General features: G+C 38.4%; 1 protein-coding gene across 2 annotated transcripts in view; it reads left to right on the top strand.

Moving 5' to 3' along the window:
* The window catches only part of isoc1 (isochorismatase domain containing 1), an 18,517-nt gene extending 477 nt beyond the window's left edge, over positions 1–18,040 (top strand). Inside the window, exons 2-5 of one of the 2 annotated variants that reach the window (XM_048594961.1) lie at positions 4,577–4,696; positions 11,877–12,080; positions 14,365–14,481; positions 17,506–18,040. In XM_048594961.1, the coding sequence (XP_048450918.1) occupies positions 4,577–4,696; positions 11,877–12,080; positions 14,365–14,481; positions 17,506–17,652 (588 nt within the window). In that variant the 3' untranslated portion in view covers positions 17,653–18,040. The remainder of the gene's footprint in view (positions 1–4,576; positions 4,697–11,876; positions 12,081–14,364; positions 14,482–17,505) is intronic. The other variant, XM_048594963.1, reaches the window with a different exon arrangement.
* Positions 18,041–18,317: the final 277 nt, after the last annotated feature.

Raw genomic sequence — 18,317 nt, 5'->3', positions numbered from 1 at the left:
GTATCTCCACCCTCCCCAACCAGCCCCCAGTCACCATTGTGTCTCCATCCCCTGACCGTATCCTCGTTCCCCCAGCCCCTACCGTGTCCCCACCCCGTCGCTGTATCCCCGTCTCCACTGTATATGTTGGGGAGGTGGTGAAGAACAAGGTCTGCAATTATTTGCACACTTAATTCTAGCTGCTTTAAGAAAATTCTGTTCACATTCACCCATGCTCTTACTATCACTTGATTGTTTTGAAAACAATCTCTGTACAGCCTATAAATGCTAGATTTGCTGCTGTAATTTGCAGTGTTCAAATGAATGATATTTGTTTTTTTTAAATTACTGGCTGTAACCTTTTTGTTTGCTAAACCACTGATTAAAAATTTGTCAAAAATATCTATTTTATAATTGCATTGTTAAATAAGTTGTTTTCATTCATTGACTTTGGTTTTACTTATTAATACTGTAGTTCTAATGTGATCATTTTTACAGATAAAATCTGCAATAGACTTTATTCCAGACAGTGTTCATTCTCCTGGAGCTTCTGTCTATAGTCTGGGCAGACTGTACGTGCCTGCCTTATAACCAAGTTCAATTTCGTCGGTTGTCCGTAGTGCTTTGAGAAATTCCTAGTCCAGTTGCAAAATTAACTCACGGATTTCCACTGTTCAGGAGTGTTGACATATATGCTTCTATTTAAACTTTTCAATATGGCATCCTGCTTCATTAAAATTATTTTAAAAATATAATTTGGATATAGATATACCTACACTAAACCTTGCAAATGTGAACTGGGCTTCAATGTTAAAATATGTATCAAGGTGACAAGCTCATACATCTTGTTCAGTAATTAGAACATAGTTTCCTCCTATGTCAGTGTATTAGCGATAACAGTAACAAGGATAAAATTGCCATCACACATGGCAGAAGATTCTATAATGTGTAGTTGTTGCATCACAGAGGGTGAAGAAAGGACTTGCTGCAGATTTTCAACCAATATGTGAAGGATGAATAGAGAAGTTGATGAAGAAACAAGGAAGACACTTGTCAAAGAAGTAGCAAATCACATAGAAAACAGTGCCCAGAGTGATGAAGTTCATGTGGTCAGAGAGACTTTTGGAACACTGCGTTCAATTCTGGTCTCCCTGAATGGGCCAAATGCTGGCAAATGGGACTAGATTAATTTAGGATATCTGGTTGGCATGGATGAGTTGGACGGAAGGGTCTGTTTCCATGCTCTACAACTCTATGACTCTATACGTGATTTCTAAAATATAGTTGTTCAGTCAAACTGCTGTATAAAATTTCATGGGTAAATAACCATCTGTTGTATTTCAAAACCATATACCGTATCTTATTTTGTAAAATTAGAATGTCAAATATGTATGCACACAATAAAGAAAGGACTTATTCATGTTTATTTAACCTTTTAAATATCTTTGTTCTACTGTTTTTCATTTACAGAATTTGCAATTCATTAGCTCCAGGGCTTTAGGAAATCTCATCATTTCAGAGGATCATCGACAGATGTTGAATATTAGTCAACAATGACCCAGTTACACACTTCAGAAACCTTGTAAGCTGACTTTGGGATAGTCAAGGGAACACTGCAGCAAATTTGAAGCTGCAAGGAAGAGAGTTGCTGATTTGTGACCAGTGTGATCAGAAAGTTGAGCCAACGTTAATGCAACAAGATCTGGACAGCCTTCATACTTGGACTGATAAGTGGCAAGTAACATTCATACCACACGAGTAATTACTTATCTCTCCTATTGACATTCAAAGGTATTACTACTACTGAAAGCCCCATCATCAATGTCTTTTGGGTTACCATTGACCAGAAATGTAATTGGACCAGCAAAATAAATACTGTAGCAACTGGAGCATGTCAGAGGCTAGGAGTTCCACAACAAATACTCACTTTCTGACTGCCCAAAGCATGTCCAGTACCGACAGATCAGAATTTGGAGAGTGATAGGATACTCTCCACTTGCCTAAATGAATACAGCTTCGAAAACTTGAGAAGCCTGGCAGCATCCAAGACAAAGCAGACCATTTGATTGGTATCACATTCTCTCCCTCAACCACTGGCACACAGTTTCAGCAGTGTACTACTTACAAGACGTATTTGAACAACTGGCCAAGCCTCCTTCAGCAACACCTTCCAATTCTATGACCTCTACCATGTTGAAGTGCAAGGACAGCAGATGCAGGGGATCACCAACTGCTACAAATTCCCTTCCTAGTCATGCAACGTCCTGACATGGAACTGTACCGTTGTCCTGTCGGCATCACTCCATTGTAACCCAGGAACTCCTCGACATCACTCTGTGGGGTACCTACTCCAGATTAATTGTAGTATTTTGAGAAGGTGGTTGAAAACACCTCTTTCTGAAAAAAAATTGGAAATAGGTAACAAGATACTGCCCTTGCTAGGGATATGTGTATCTCATTAAGAAGTGTAAAAAAGAATTCTCCTTCAATTGTGTTTAAGCATGTTGTTCCATTGTTTGGGGTGATATCATGTAGCATAGTGCCATTAAATGATGTATTGCATCTCCGTATTGTCCTTGTCATGTTCCCAGGGGACAATGCAGTGAATGACTAGCAGGTCCACTCTTAGTGTTCTCATTTTGCCATATTCGGTGTAGTTTGCATGGCATACTTCAGTCTGGCTTCAATGGAACATCTTGTCACAGATGTAAAGACTTCCACTGTTATGAGAATGCAACACGAGATCTGCGAAAGTGCCTATTGTCTTTCGAGATGGTGATCTCCTAGCTCCAGAGAATAAGATGTTTAATAGTCATCTGTGGGGACTTGAATTAATGACTCTGCTAATTCACTTTGGTTTCTTTCAGCATTTATACACTGCATGCAGGTGAAGGAGAACCTTCTATAATTTGACTTAAGGAAATCACAATTGTAGACAGGCAGTATGTAATAAGGATGTTTATAACTAAACATTTTGTTAATTATTACAGTTCCCTTAATCTTTAAAATTTGAATTTTGGAAAAAGATACATGATACACGGCATATTCTGAGACTGTACTGGTTTTCTCACCCAGCAAATTAATGATCTTGTGATTTTTCATAATTACAAGCATTGTTTCCTTTTGGGGGGTAAAATGTGTAATCTTTCTACATTGATAATTTAAAATATTTAAGTTGCATCACACCACATGCTTTGAATAATTATTGTAGCTTCCCACCTTTCACTACTTTTTTTTGTCTGTAGGTTTTTTTTTATTCACGCGTGGTATGTGGACGTTGCTGGCTGGGCCAGCATTTATTGCCTGTCCCGAGTGGTTGACAATGTGGTGGTGACCTGCTTTCTTGAACCACTGCAGTCCATAGTTGTCCATGTCTTCCTGTAGCCAGTAATTGCTGACATATATTAGTTGCGCTGTAACAGAATGTTGCCCCAATGCAGACTAACTGTGTTTTCAAGCGTGCCTATTCATTAGTTATGATTTTTTGTTGGAATATCATACTTCTTTATAGATTAATAGTTATGAACAGTTACAACCAGTTTCTTAATGCTTAAACATGTTTAATTTGAAACCAATGTTAAGTGAAGAAGCAATAGACCAGAATATTTGGCTTATTGGTATTTAGGTCTATATAATTCTCTATCACAGTGCTTTCCAGACCAGCCATCCAGATGTAAAATCTGTCATTTATTTTGTGTACTTTACCAAATAGTATTCTATAAATTCATCATTTCAATTTTACAGAATCAAAATAGGAAGTATTTTTGGACATACACGTGATCAATAGGAATACTTCTTTTCACAATGTAATCATCATTTATTATTTTTAATAATATCCTGAGAAATAGGCCAGAACAAATAATGCATTTTTTTCAGGTATTTGTTTTATATTGGAGCTACATCACTAAAACAGCTGCATAGATTTTCTTGAAAATGTGAAGGAAAAGTTGATTTTGTGTCTGATCTGTGGATAGGGAAACCAAATTAACTGGGAACCAGTTCTGTAGAAGAGTCCTACATGATTCGAAATGTCATCTCTGTCTCTCTCTAACCCCCCCCCCTTTTTCTCTCCCCCGCTCCCCCTCTTCCTTCCTTCCTCCCTCTACAGATGATGCCAGACCTGCTGAGTTTCTACAGCATTCAGTTTGTTTCAGATTTCCATCATCTGCAGTATTTTCCTTTTATTATTTTTAGATCAGGTGGCTATGTCAAAGAAGGTTAAAGAAACAGATCCATGATGTCGTGATACAGCAGGAATGCTTTATGTGATGAACTGGTCCCATTATTGTCAGATTTTCATATGTTTGAGGGGTAAAGCTGTAAGCGTTGATCTGGAAAAGTCATATGCTGATCTTGTAAATTGCAAGCAAAATGCTTCTGATGATGAACAGTAAACTTTTAAATACATTGGGCATGCGATGTCTGCGACATTGCGCATATTTTCACTGTCCTGAACTAATAGTCTGATTCTGTACATTGACTATTATAAACAGCATTTCCATCACCCAACCTATTGTATGCCTAATATTTGTTACTTTAATCAGAAGAAGTGAAATGACCCATTGTAACAAATACTTTTTTGTCTTTATTTAACCAGATGACTTCGCTTGGAAACCTAGTGGCTTCCAGTACTGTGTTTTTCTGTTGTGACATGCAGGAAAGGTTCAGGCCTGCAATCAAGTATTTTGGAGATATCATAAGTGTAGGCCAAAGGCTGGTGAGTTTTCTTAAGTTTTTATTCATTCTGAAATGTGACCCAGCGCTGCTGCATTTTTACACAAGAAAATTTGTGTCTTTTGTTCAGAATTTTCTTCATGATCTCTCCAGCAATGTGAAACAATAAAAGTTAAACATTGTTTAAATAAGTTTAAATGATTTTTATTTTCTTAATGTTGGTCATTGAGAACAGATTTTTATTCAAGGTTTTCCTGATCACTTATCTGTGGGCAAATTGGCTAGTGTAAATCCTACAACAGCAACTACAGTTCAAAAGAAGTTTTGTCAGCTGTGGAAGGGGTGGGAACATTGGAGTGGGGCTGGACTATTGCATTATTCAAGCAGAGATTGTTTGATTTGTAATATTCATGAGAGTTTGATAACCAAAGACCCCATCAGAATTGGATTTTTAAGGTCCATAGACTGCTTCAGCATGGGAGGAGAGCCATTGACTGGTCATGTCCAAGTTAGCCCTCTGCAAGTACAGCTCAGTTGGACCCATTCCCTTGCCTTTTCCCTGTGGCCTTGTAGTTGCTTTTATGTTCCGATAATTATACAGTCCTCTGTTTGAAAGCCACAAGTGAATTTGTATGCACCATTCTCAGCCACTGCATTCCAGTATGTCACAATCTTTGAAGTCTCTCATCCCTGGAACTACTCTTGCAGAGGCTGCAGGAAAGATTTGCAATAGCTTCTCATCCTTCCTGAAGTGCACTTGGATGCAATACTCCAATTCGGGTCAAACCGATATTCTGTATAGATTACTTAAAATTATTTGTTTTTGTATCCTTAGGTCATTATTTGTAAAGTCCGGAACCTCGTGTCTTAATTAATTGCTTTCTCAATTTGTCTGATCACCTTTTCCAATTTGCACACAATGCCTATCCTAATGCTTCCTCTGAAGTATATCATGTAACATTCATTAAATTTCTTTCAATACACGTTGCTCATTCTATTGTCTGTCTGTGTCCTTGAAGTTTATTGCAATCCAACTCCTATTTCACAATACTTCTAAAATGTCATCTAAAATATTTGTGTGAATGATACAATTGCAACTCTTGGTCATTAATATAGATCAAGGAAGCAGTGGTTCAAGCCTGGGAACCCCACAATGTACCTTCCTTAATTCTAAGAACGATTACTCACTGCTGTTTCCTATCATTCAAAGAACTTTGTAAACATGATGCCACTGTCCCTTTTATTCCATATTTTTCAACTTTGCTGGTATGTTGCACTTTATCAATGCCTTTTTTTGGAAGTTTATGTATAACCATATCAACTACATTACCATTGTTAATCTACATTGTTAGCTGAGCACCAAAAGTGAGTTCCATGGTTCTAATATTTACTGTGTTGAAATGTTTACACTAATCTTTTAGATTGTAGAGTTTATGACAGGGACACAATGAGTGGAAGTAGTTTCTTTCAATCTATCCTTGTAACTTCAAGCTGTTTCCATTTTTAATATTTTTTATCCCAACTTATTTCCCTTTGATATTTTATAGTTTAGTCAAATTATCCCTTGAGTTTCTAAGTTCTCTGGTATACAACTAAACTTTCTGTAATCTCTTCTTGAAATTTAACTCTTGAAGCCCAGGCATCAGAATGTTAAATGTACACTGTAGTCCTCCAGGAATGACATGTCCTTGTTATAAATGTTGCTCAGAATTACTTGTCAGTATGCTATGTGTGATGTATCAAGGGCTTTGTGTAGCTCAAGTTTACATTCTAACTCCTTGATTTCCAGCCATTAATGTTATAAAGACCAGCATGTTTTAAACTCTTGTTGATGTATTTCCTGTACCAGTTATAGATCTTTTAGTGATCGAGGTACCTAGACTGCTAGTCCTGAGATCATAAATGGTGTTATCTAAGTGCAGGTTTGTTATTTCCTGTTACTCTGACATATAACTAATATTGTCTTTATGGATCTTTTTAGCACAGTATGAAAAAAAGACTATTTATGTTTTACCAGAATTATATCTTATCAAAATTTTTTTATAAGCTCTCATTGTGCTAAGGATTTTTATGTCCAGTGGTGTCATTGTAGTATTCCTACAAACACATACAGTTTTAGACAGTCTTTTACCATTTATATGTTTCCTTTGTATGAATATATTAAAGATGTCGCATGATGTGGTTTACTTTGAAAACATATTAATTTAAATATAGGAGGTATTGCTATCTCTGTCCTTTTAATTACGAGCAGGAATGGAAATTGCTATTTTTTTTTTAATTGAGTTGGCCTGAATGTTTAAGGATTATACCTTGTGGCTGGTGCAGTTCTGCTGTACTAACCTAGATCTTATGAATAGTTAGGTTCTCCCATCAGGATTAACGGATAAAGATCTGTTAAAGCTGCACCACTGCCAGTTTAACATAAGATAGAGGAGCAGAATTAGGTCATTCAGCCCATCACGTCTGCTCCACCATTCAATCATGGCTGATATTTTTCTCAATCCCATCTCCTGCCTTTGCCCCAAAGCCCTTGCTCCCATTACTAGTCAAACACCAATCTAACTCAAAAAAACACTCAATGACTTCGCCTCCACAGCTTTTAGTGGCAATGACCTCCACAGATTCATCACCATCTGAGTGAATAAATTCCTATTCATCTCAGTTCTAAGGGGTAGCCCTTCACTCTGAGGCTGTGCTCTCAGTCCTAGTCTCGTCTACTAGTGGAAATATCTTCTCCGTGTCCATTCTGTCCAGGCCTCTTAGTATTCTGTAAGTTTCAATGAGATTCTCCCCCAACCTTCTGTACTCTGAGTACAGACCAAGAGACTACAACTGCTCCTCATATTACAAGCCTTTTAACCCCAGGATCACTCTTGTGAACCTCCTCTGGACCCCTTCCAAGGCCAACACATACATCCTTAAATATGGGACCCAAAACTGCTCACAATAATGCAAAAGCAGTCTGACCAAAACTTTTATACAGCCTCAGCAGTACATCTCTCCTCTTGCATTTTGAAATGAATGCGAACGTTACATTTGACTTCCTAACTGTCAAATGAACCTCCGTTATTCTTTTATTCATTCACGGGACAAGGGTGTCGCTGGCTATGCAGCATTTACTACCTATCTCAGTTGTCCAGAGGGCAGTTGAGAGTCAACCACATTGCTATGGATCTGGAGTCACATTTAGGCCAGACCAGGTAAGGATGGCAGTTTCTTTCCCTAAAGGACATAGTGAACCAGATGGGTTTTTTCCTGACAATCAACAATGGATTCACGGTCATCATTAGACTGTTAATTCCAGATATTTATTGAATTCAAATTCCACCATCTGCTGTTGCGGGATTTGAACCCAGGTCCCCAGAACATTATCTGGGTCTCTGGATTAACAGTCCAGCAATAATACCACTAGGCCATCGCCTCCCCTCGATCACCTGCATGTTAACCATAAGAGAATCTTGAACTAGGACTTCGAAGGCCTAATGTGCTTCAGATTTCCGCAAGCTTTCACTGTTTAGAAATAGTCTCTAATCTTTCTACTGAAGTGCATAACCTCACACTTTCCCACATTGTATTCCATCAGCCACTTCTTTGCCGAGTTTCCTAGACTGTCCAAGTCTTCCTGCAGCCTCTCCACTTCATCAACACTACCTGTCCCTCCGTCTATCTGTGCTATTGCACGCTTAACAACAATGCCATCAGTTCCTTCATCCAGATTTTGAATGCATGATGTAATTGTTGTGCTTCCAATACTGACCCCTGCAGAACTCCACTAGTCACCGGTTGCCATCCTGAAAAAGACCCCTTTATCCTCACATTCTGCCTTCTGCCAGTCAGCCAATTCTCTATCCAGGCCAGTACCTTGCCCCTAACACCACGGGCTCTTATTTAGCAGCCTCCTACGTGGCACCTTGTCAAATGCCTTCTAGAAATCAAAATAGATCACATCCACTGGCTTTCCTCTGTCTAACTTGCTCATTTCCACCTCAAAGAATTTGAACAGATTTGTCAGTCATGATGACCCCTTAACAAAGCTGTGCTGACTCACCCCTAGTTCCAGATACTCCATGATCTCACCCTTAATAATGGATCTGAAAATCTTACCAATGACAGAGGTCAGGCTAACAGGCCAATATTTCCTGCCTTCTGCTTCCCTCCCTTCTCAAACGGGTGTTGCATTAGCCATTTTTCAGTCCTCTGGCACCCTCCCTAACTCCAGAGATTCCTGAAAGATCGCCACCAATGCCTCCACAATCTCCTCAGCTATCTCCTTCTGAATCTTGGTATATAGTCCATCAGGTCAAGTGATTTATGCACCTTCAGGCCTTTCGAATTCCCTGGTACCTTCTGTTTAGTGTTGGCCACTACACTCACCTGTGCTCCTGAATCTCTCAAGGTTCTGATATAATGTGAAATTTTTCCCAGAAACTGAAGTGACTCGGGAGTTTGCTGAGTAGCACATACAGTAATATACTTGGGACATTTTATTATGATGTATCATGTGCGATTTTCACTGTTAAACCAACATTTTGCTGATTCGTAATCTTGCTCGTACAACATGCAAATCCAGAAATATTGGAGAAGGGATTTCTCCAGTCCAGTTCAAACATTTATAGTTTGTTATTTTAAGGCTGCTTCTGCAGATGCAGAAGACTTCCTGTGACTAGAGATGCATGAGACAGACAAAGCAAGCACTTATGTCTGTATTCTGTAGCTTTGCTTTTACTGAAACAGATCACTAACCTGAAGCCACAAGTTATTGTTTGAGGGAAACTACACTCTGTGTCAATTTTGCCTGACCAGGAATTTCCATTTTGCTCTTACTGCCATGTTAACGTTGGAAAAATTTGTAGGTTGACAATCCAGCTCAATGGCAGCAAATTTAGTGCACCTTCCATGACCCAGGGCTCTTTGTCCAGAGGCAAGGTTACTATCTGTTGTACTATTAAACTTCCTATTTTTCTCCATTTTCCTTACTTCCACTCGTGTCTTCAGGGACTGCTGTGTTAACAATTGTTACACTGCCTTTTCACGTGGTTTTGATATGTTGGCTATTTAATAAGCATACAGGGTATAGACTTCATAAATAACATCATAGAACATCAAAGCAAGAAAGTATTGCTAAACACTTATTTTTTGGAACATTGATTTATATTTCTTGACAGAAATTGTAAAATTAGTCTTTTTTTTTCTGTCCTCATTTCTGAGGGTTGGGCAATAGACTTCCATTGGATTATTCCGTGTTTATGGGTAAATTACTGGAGTCAGTTGCTATTGCTTTCTGTTGATAGCTGACCGGAAGGCTACTGTTCTTGCCATATATTGGAAAGGGTCTTTAGGCTGATGCTTAACTTGTTAGGCCACGTTACAAGTATCCCTTCCTTGACAACAAGCCCTGGCCTCCAACCAAAGCTGCTAGGTCAAAGGTGTGATGCTACCTGTACGCCATGACGACCTACAAAATTAGTTGCTATTAGAAACTGTTAAATCTCATATAACAAGGCAATACTTTGTTGAAAAGCCTTTTCACTCTAGTTGTTTTGCTAGAAAAATCAAACCCTCATCAATTTAATGAATTTTGGTTGCTTGCAGTCTGGAGTGTCTTCAGTAGTGCATGCTATGGAGAAACATTGAAATTGCTTACAGTCTTTCTGAATTGTTTTGTTTGTTTTAGAGGGGCAATATTTAAATACTGACAGTTTCACTGACATTACTACCCCAAAACTCACGACAAATAGCAGAATCCTGAATGCTGTGGTCTTGGGATATTAATAGATTTGTACATTGTGCTTAATTGTTCTGTCACTTGCTACTTCATCTATAGAAGTTAATACGGAGTCTCTGTACTTTCCATGATGCTGAGACTGCAATATATGTTTAGGATTTGGATGTCTTCAGTAATGAATTTACAGTACACAGAGGCCATTAGACCCATTGTGTCTGTACCTGCTCCTGAAAGAGCTACCCAGCTAGTCCCATTCTCCGGCCCTATCTCCGTAGCCCTCTAAATTCATTCCTTTCAAATATGTATCCAGCTCTCTTTTGAAACCTCCTATGGAATCTGCCTCCACTACTTCCAGGCAGCACATTCCACATCCTAACAACTCTGTGAGTAAAGAAGTTTCTCCTCATCTCACTCCTAGCTCTCTTCCTGACAGTCTTGAAATTGTGACCCATACTTACTGACATACCAACCAATAGAAAACAGAATTTCATCCTTTACCCTGTCAAAGTTGTTCATAATTTTGAACACCTCAATAAAGTCACCTCTTAATTTTCTCTGCTCCAAGGACAATAAGCCCAATCTCTGTAATTTTTCTTTCTACCTAAAATCCCTCATTCCTGGCATCGTTCTAGTAAATCTCCTTCAGACTCTCACTAGGGCTTTTCCTTAAACAAGGTGCCCAGAACTGACCACAGTATCCCAAATGTGTCTGATCAATGATTTGTAGAGGTGTAGCATCACTTCCTTGCTTTTATACTCTATGCCTCTATTTATAAACCCAAGGATCCTATAAGCCTTTTTAACAACTGTTTCAATTTGCCTGGTCACCTTCAGAAAATCATGCAGTTGAACCCCAAGGTTCCTCTGCTCCTGTACTCCCCTCTAAGTTGCACAATTGAGCCTGTATTATTTGTGTGTTTATTCTACCAAAATGCATTACTTCACATTTTTCTGCATTGATTTTCATCTGCTAGGTGTCTGCCCATTTAACCAACTTGTCAGTGTCCCTCAGAAGTCACTCAATGTCATCCTCACAGCTCATGCTTCTCCCTAGCTTAGTATCATCTGCAAATTTAGAGATTTTGCCCTCAACACCTATCTCCAAATCATTTATTTAAATCAGTAAAAGTGAGGATCCCAACACTGAACCGTGGGTATCACTACTGTCAACTGATCTCCAATCTGAGAAGTGCCTGTTCCTACCCTCTGTTTCCTATCTTTTAGTGAACTTCTAAATCCATGCTGCTAAGGATCCGTTGATCTCAAATATTTCTAACTTGTTAACTAACCTGCCCTATGGCACTGTATCAAATGTTTTCTGGAAGTTCAAATCTCCAACATCTGTAGCACTAACCTCATTCACTGCCTGTGTCTTCTCGTCACCTTGTGAAAGACTCTATCAAATTTGTCAAAATGTGATATATAATGTTATTACTAAACTGTATTCAGAAATATTGTGTTCCCTACCTCTGCATGTTTATTTTGATCATACCTCCAGGTTCAGGGTGCTCACCTTTTGGGAATTCCTGTTATTGTCACTGAACAATATCCAAAAGGACTTGGGAGTACTGTAGCAGAAATTGATGTGACAACAGCCAGGATGGTTGTGCCTAAGACTAAGTTTTCAATGGTTGTACCTGTCGTGGAAGATGCTCTGAATGAAATGCCTGGAGTTCAAAGTGTTGTGTTGTTCGGAGTTGAGGTATGTAAGTATCTTTTTTGTGAATGTTTAATTAACCCCTTTATTTCCAACATATTTTCTGTTTGCTACGGTACATGATTACCTCTTTTTTTTAAAAAAATTCATTCATGGGATGAGGGTGTTGCTGGCTGGACCAGCATTTATTGTCCATCCCCAATTGCCCAGAGGGCTGTTAAGAGTCAACCATATTGCTGTGGGTCTGGAGTCACAGGTAGGCCAGACCAGGTAAGGATGGCAGTTTCCTTCCCTAAAGGACATTAGTGAACCAGGTGGGTTTATCCAACAACTGATAATGATTTCATGTCCATTATTATACTCTTGATTCCAGATTTATATTGAATTCAAATTCCACTGTCTGTCATGGTAGATATCCAAACTGTGTACCCAGAACATTAGCTGAGTTTTTCGATTAACAGTCCAGTGATCACCTCCCCCTAAATTTGCTTTATGAAGTAAGCATTTTGCCTCTGCTACTTTTTGGTCTTGTCTGGATGCAGTTAAGTGTATGTGTTCTTTGTAGATGAAATTGTTTCAGCCTTTGATTGCTATCAAATTAACTTTTCCATAAGTAAACATGTATGAAAATTGTGTGAAGACAGTATTAAGCACAGCTGCAAAGCTTCTACAGCCAGACTGCTATCAGATTCCTGACTGAAGGGAAACTGGCGCCAAGAGAACCACGTATGAACTAACTTTAATTTGGAAAGAAGAATGACAGCTAGACTGCACTTCTGAAAGAAAATGCTATTCTAGAGATACTTAATAAAAGCTTAAACTGCTAAATTTAAAGCATCCTAACATCAGATATGGTTAATATAATACAAGGCATGTGAAATAAGAAGCCTAGTGCATATTTGAGAGCTTTGATACTTGTGATCCTTGCTTACTGCATTCCAGAGTAATACCTCTTGATAGTCAACGTTAGGGCCTTCTCCTTAACAATAACTCAGACTAAATTTACTTTTTGTATTGAATTCATGGATTTTACTAATGTTTTGAGCATTGAATTCTATGATTTTCTTCCACTTTTCTGTGACAGTTGGTTTTGGACAAAATTGCTTCATTTTGTTGGATAACTTGGTGTCAGTTATGTATCAGTGATGATGAAGATAAAACCAGCCCCAGCTCACAACCTTTTCCATTTCCTCTCATCAGGCTTCACACCTTTTCCAAGCTCATCTTGTCCATAAGAATCATCTCCTCCTTCCTTGACTTACATTGCTATTAGACTGCTGGCTGCTCCGCTTAATTCCTGACCCCTGTGCTAGCTGACATTGTAAATGGTTTCCTTTCATCAGGTACAGTACCTTTTTCTTTCAAATAGCCATCATCACTCCTTCCTTTTTAACAAAAACAATTCTTGACCTCTGTCCTCAAACTACTGCTTCAAATCCAGCTTGCAATTCCAAAGTTCATTAACATGTCACCCACTAGCTACTAACCTACCCATCCCATCCAATCCTTGTTCATCTACTTATGTAATTGTTTTTCCATGTCACAACATTTCTGACAGACCTAGTCAAAGTTGCGAATGACATTATTCTGTGATTCTATCAATTTTCCTTGTCATTATGCAATCTGATGCATTTAGACAACCTGTCCTCTCCCAACAACTGTCCTTCATCCAGCTCCATTATCCTTGTATTTAAAGGCAATAAATAAATGCAACTATTTACTCATTATTTCAGTGTGTTCCTTGCTGTCTCCTATCTACCACCTTTCTTGACATCATTTCATCAAATACAGTCTACAATAGTCTGTATGTGAACCTGACCCCTCCCTCAATAAGCTATAATTATCAGAGTCATCAAACAGACCAACACTGGAGAATTCAGTGGTAGAGGACTTTGCAGCTTTCACAAAACTTCCAACATTGTGCAGATAAACCTGCAGTGTCTCTCAGCGTGGTCCTGCTACTATTTGAGCCTGCAGGAGAATACCTAGGAACTGCCTTTGCAGCTGCTCAATTAGACTTCAATAGCGCTTCCACTCAGATCTGTCCTGTATTTATTTCAAGTAATGACTACAACACCCAAAGATGAAGGCTCTTTCAGAAACTGGTTTTCACAATTGAAAATAAATTCAAAGAATTATGTGCAGAAAATTTTGCCAGATTTTTTTAATTTGGCTTTAAATATAAAAAGAAGTTTCTATGCAATGGTTAACTGTTCCTACTTAATGACCATCTAATATATAGTTTTTCTATAATATATATCATCTGAGGTTTAAAATTGGTGTTAATTTCCTTTCTTTAACCCCAACCCCCTCCCTAAACTCCCAATAGACTCATGTTTGCATACAGCAGACTGCACTGGATCTGATTGGAAGAGGCCTTGAAGTCCATATTGTTGCTGATGCAACTTCTTCAAGAAGTATGATGGACAGAATGTTTGCTTTGGAGGTAGGATTTTAAAAGCATATTTAAAACATGTAGTTTTAAGGAGACATTCTTATCATAATTTGAATATTAAAAGGCACATTTTATTAGAGCTATTCATTTTGCACTCATGACAAATTGCAAGAAATATTAAAAGTAAGGAACAACTTTTTTTTAGTTAGTTATCTTGTTAGTTAACTGACATTCATCATTAACTGGTGCATTCCCTATGGGAACACGTATAGCAATCAACGTCTATTTGCCAACCAGTCAGCACACACTCATCTCACATAGTAAGGGGAAGCAAATTTGGCATTTTTACTTTGGCATTTCTAGCAAATTGTCCTGAAAAATGAAAAAACTGTAGGTTTGAATGCCACTCCTTGGCAGCTCACCTTTGCGTTTTGCAGTATCTCTCCATTCCCTTCTGTTCTTGTTGGAAGTTTCAAAATAGATCACCTTGTGTATCTAATGACCCTTTGTGCTTTGGTATTATTCTCTTCTTGAAAACTAGACCATGGTGTTCTGTAGCGTTGGGATGGTCTAAGCCAGAACTGTGCTGGGCCTGATGAGTTGCATAATTAGGGAAGTAAAGAGCTTTGATGTAAATAATTGTGGGATGTTATCAAGCTTGGAAAAATGTAACACGTCAACGAATAGAGTCGAGGCAAGGGAGCAAAATGAAGATGTAGAATGAATGTTGGAGAATGACAGGAAAGGCCAGAGGGGGAATAAACACCTAAAAATACCAACAGCAAGACTAGATGCTTCAAAGGTATCAGTCACATAGAGAAAACGAAATGCTGTGTATCTGTGCATAGTACTGGTATTCACAGTAAATAAATCAATAGCACACATTGAAGTAAATGGAAATTATCTGATAGTCATTACAGAGAAGTGGCTGCAGATTGACAATGATTGAGCTCTAAGTGTTGAGGGATATATGACCATCAAGACTAATAGGGATCTAGATAAAGCGTAGTGGCATGCCTAATCACAGTTTGATTTGCTGCAGTGGTTAGGAATGACTTTGTACATCATGATCTCCTGAGTCAATCTGTTAGGGTGGTGATGAGGAATTGTGTGAGGTGATGCATTTTGGGAGGTCAAATGCAAGAGGAAAGTATACAGTAAATTTTGGGATCCTATGGAGCATAGATAAACAGTGATCTTAAGGCCCAAGTCTGTAGCTCCTGAAAGTAGCAGCACAAGCGGATAAGGTGGTAAAAAAAGGCCTTGCAGCAGGCTTGCCTTCATCAGTCAGGGCATCGAATATAATACTTGGTAAGTCATGTTGCAGCTGTGTAAATTTTAGTTCGGCCACATTTGGAATATTGTGTGCTCGCCACACTAGGAAGGATGTGGAAGCTTTGCAGAGCATGTAACAGTGGTTTATCAGGATGTTGCTTGGATTGGAGTGTTTTCGTTATAAGGAGAAGTTGGACAAACTTAGATTGTTTGCTGGAGCGTCAGAGGCTGAGGGGTAACCTGATAGAAACATATAAACTTGAGAGGCATGTATAGGATAGAAAGTGGGAGTCTTTTTCCCAGGGTGGAAATGTAAAATACTAAAGGGTGTATAGGTTTAAGGTGAGAAGGGGGAAAGGTTAAAGGAGATGTGCAAGAAAAGTTTTTTTTTTAACAGTGTGGCAAGTGTCTGGAACACACTGCCAAGGGAAATGGTAGAAGCAGATAAAATAGCAGAGTTTAAGAGGCAGTTAGATAGCTACATGAATAGGCAGGGAAAAGAGAGATATGGACCGCGTGCAGGTATATGGGATTAGTTTAGACTAGAATCATGGTCAGAGCCGCCATGGTGAGCTGAAGGGCCTCTTCTTGTGCTGTACTACTGTTTTTATGTTCTCTTTATAGCACAAAAATGAAAGTGTTGAAACCAGAACTGTATGTAGTACTTACAAGTGAGAACTGCCCTGGATTTTTTAAATGGCATTTCACATATTGGACTGTTTTGAATTCTGTAACACTAGAAATAAATCTGAGTGCTTTGTTAGCATTTATACTGATTTTTTTTTTTTACCTGTGATGCTATTTCTAATGATTGTTCTCCTGTATTTCTTGATGCTTTTACTGCTGCACCAGTGTCGGTATTTTTATTTTCAGTGATGTAGTTAATATTTCTATTGCCCTCCCTAAACTTCACATTTTATTCATGTTAAAATTTATTTGCTGCATAATTGCCCAATGGGAAAGTTCTCTAATCCTGGTATGCAAGATCTTGTAAAGAGATGAAAGCTATTTTACATCATAACATGGGAGTTAACAACTGGGCTAGACTAATTAATGATTTAATAACAATATCTTCTGTACCACATTATCTTTAAACTTCAAAAATGAAAACTAATATTGATTATAAATTTGCCTCACCTACTCAACATAATTGGTGTGTAGAGATTAGCTAACGTTATGTTGCCATTGGCAAACAGGTGGAAATTTAATCACTGGAAGATTGAAAGCTGGTGCATTATTGAATTGCAGGTATTTCTCCTATAATGCGATAGTTGCATTCTTGTGTGACCTTGCTGTAGAAAGTTGCACTATAGAAAATCGCTATACCTGTACAGCAGAAAGTTTGCATTATCCAAACAGTTTCCATTATTCATCAACTGTGTTACAGCCAATTTGTGTTAACATACCACGGGTTATAGCAGAAATAGCTGTAATGTCATAAAGTATACTGAATCACCCAGGACTGGAAAATTCCAAATCAGGTACACAGTCTGTGCCGGCCCATCTGTTTGCAGCCTTGGCAGTGGTTTGACTGTTCAAGTTGGTCTCGAAGCTCTTGATCAGGAAAGGAGGAGAAAACAATAATTTTGTTCAGTGCCACCAGTGTGTTGGCACAATTAAAGTATGGTTTTAAGGCTTAGACATAAAGCAGTGTGGCTGTGATTTGTGAAATTACTCTGGCAAGACCTAACATCTTTAGGAAAGGAGAGAAAATCAATTAGGGCAGGGAGAGGAGTTGTGAAATTGTTCTTTCATGTTTGTCACCACTGAGCTGTATTGGAATTGTGTTCTTTTTTGTAGCGTCTAGCCCGCACCGGAAGTATAATTACCACCAGTGAAGCCATTCTCCTGCAACTGGTTGCTGACAAGGATCATCCTCATTTCAAGGAGATTCAAAGCCTCATCAAAGCAAGTGCACCAGAATCTGGGCTCCTGTCCAAAGTCTAAACAAAGAGAAGCATCAAAATTGTCCAGTGATGTTGTCTGGCAAAGGAGTCATCTCATGGAATTTGAGGCACATTCAGTTTCGACATCCCACAAGCACGTTAGGCTTAAGTGCTTAAAATTGTTCGGGTACCAGTATGATCTTTTTGTAGTTTCATTTTGCTGTCTGACATGGTTGCAGGTTTTAAATGCTACAGATGCTATGTAATGGAGTGGCATTTCTGGAAGTGTTATCAACTGCCTATTTATTTGAGTGAAAAATAATTGTATTATAACCCCTGAAGTAAATTTTCTTGGTTTTGATTACTTGTGCACTTTGTAAATGCAAATACACGTTCAATGGAATCACTTTTATAAATCATTACATTGAATTAAACTGCTTTGAAATGTATAATTGGTGTGCATTTTATACTAAAAGTTACATTTTTGGTATGTTTTGAAGGAAGTTGAACTTGCATGAATATCGGTCTAAAGTCTAGGACCCTAGTATAAGTTACTGCTGAATCCATTTAGTAAACTTAATTAGGAAAAACTAAATTAAGATTATTATTGAGAGCATATCCAATTCCAAACCTCAAGATAGTATTCCCCAATACTATCTTTCCTTCCTGGTCTTGTACTCCCTTTCATCTGTCCTCACATTAGATGATGTTTATGTCCATATGTTC

Source organism: Rhincodon typus, chromosome 3 (assembly GCF_021869965.1).
Source record: "Rhincodon typus isolate 14 chromosome 3, sRhiTyp1.1, whole genome shotgun sequence".
Classification (NCBI taxonomy): Eukaryota; Metazoa; Chordata; class Chondrichthyes; order Orectolobiformes; family Rhincodontidae; genus Rhincodon; species Rhincodon typus.
This window is presented reverse-complemented; position numbering and strand designations above follow the sequence as displayed.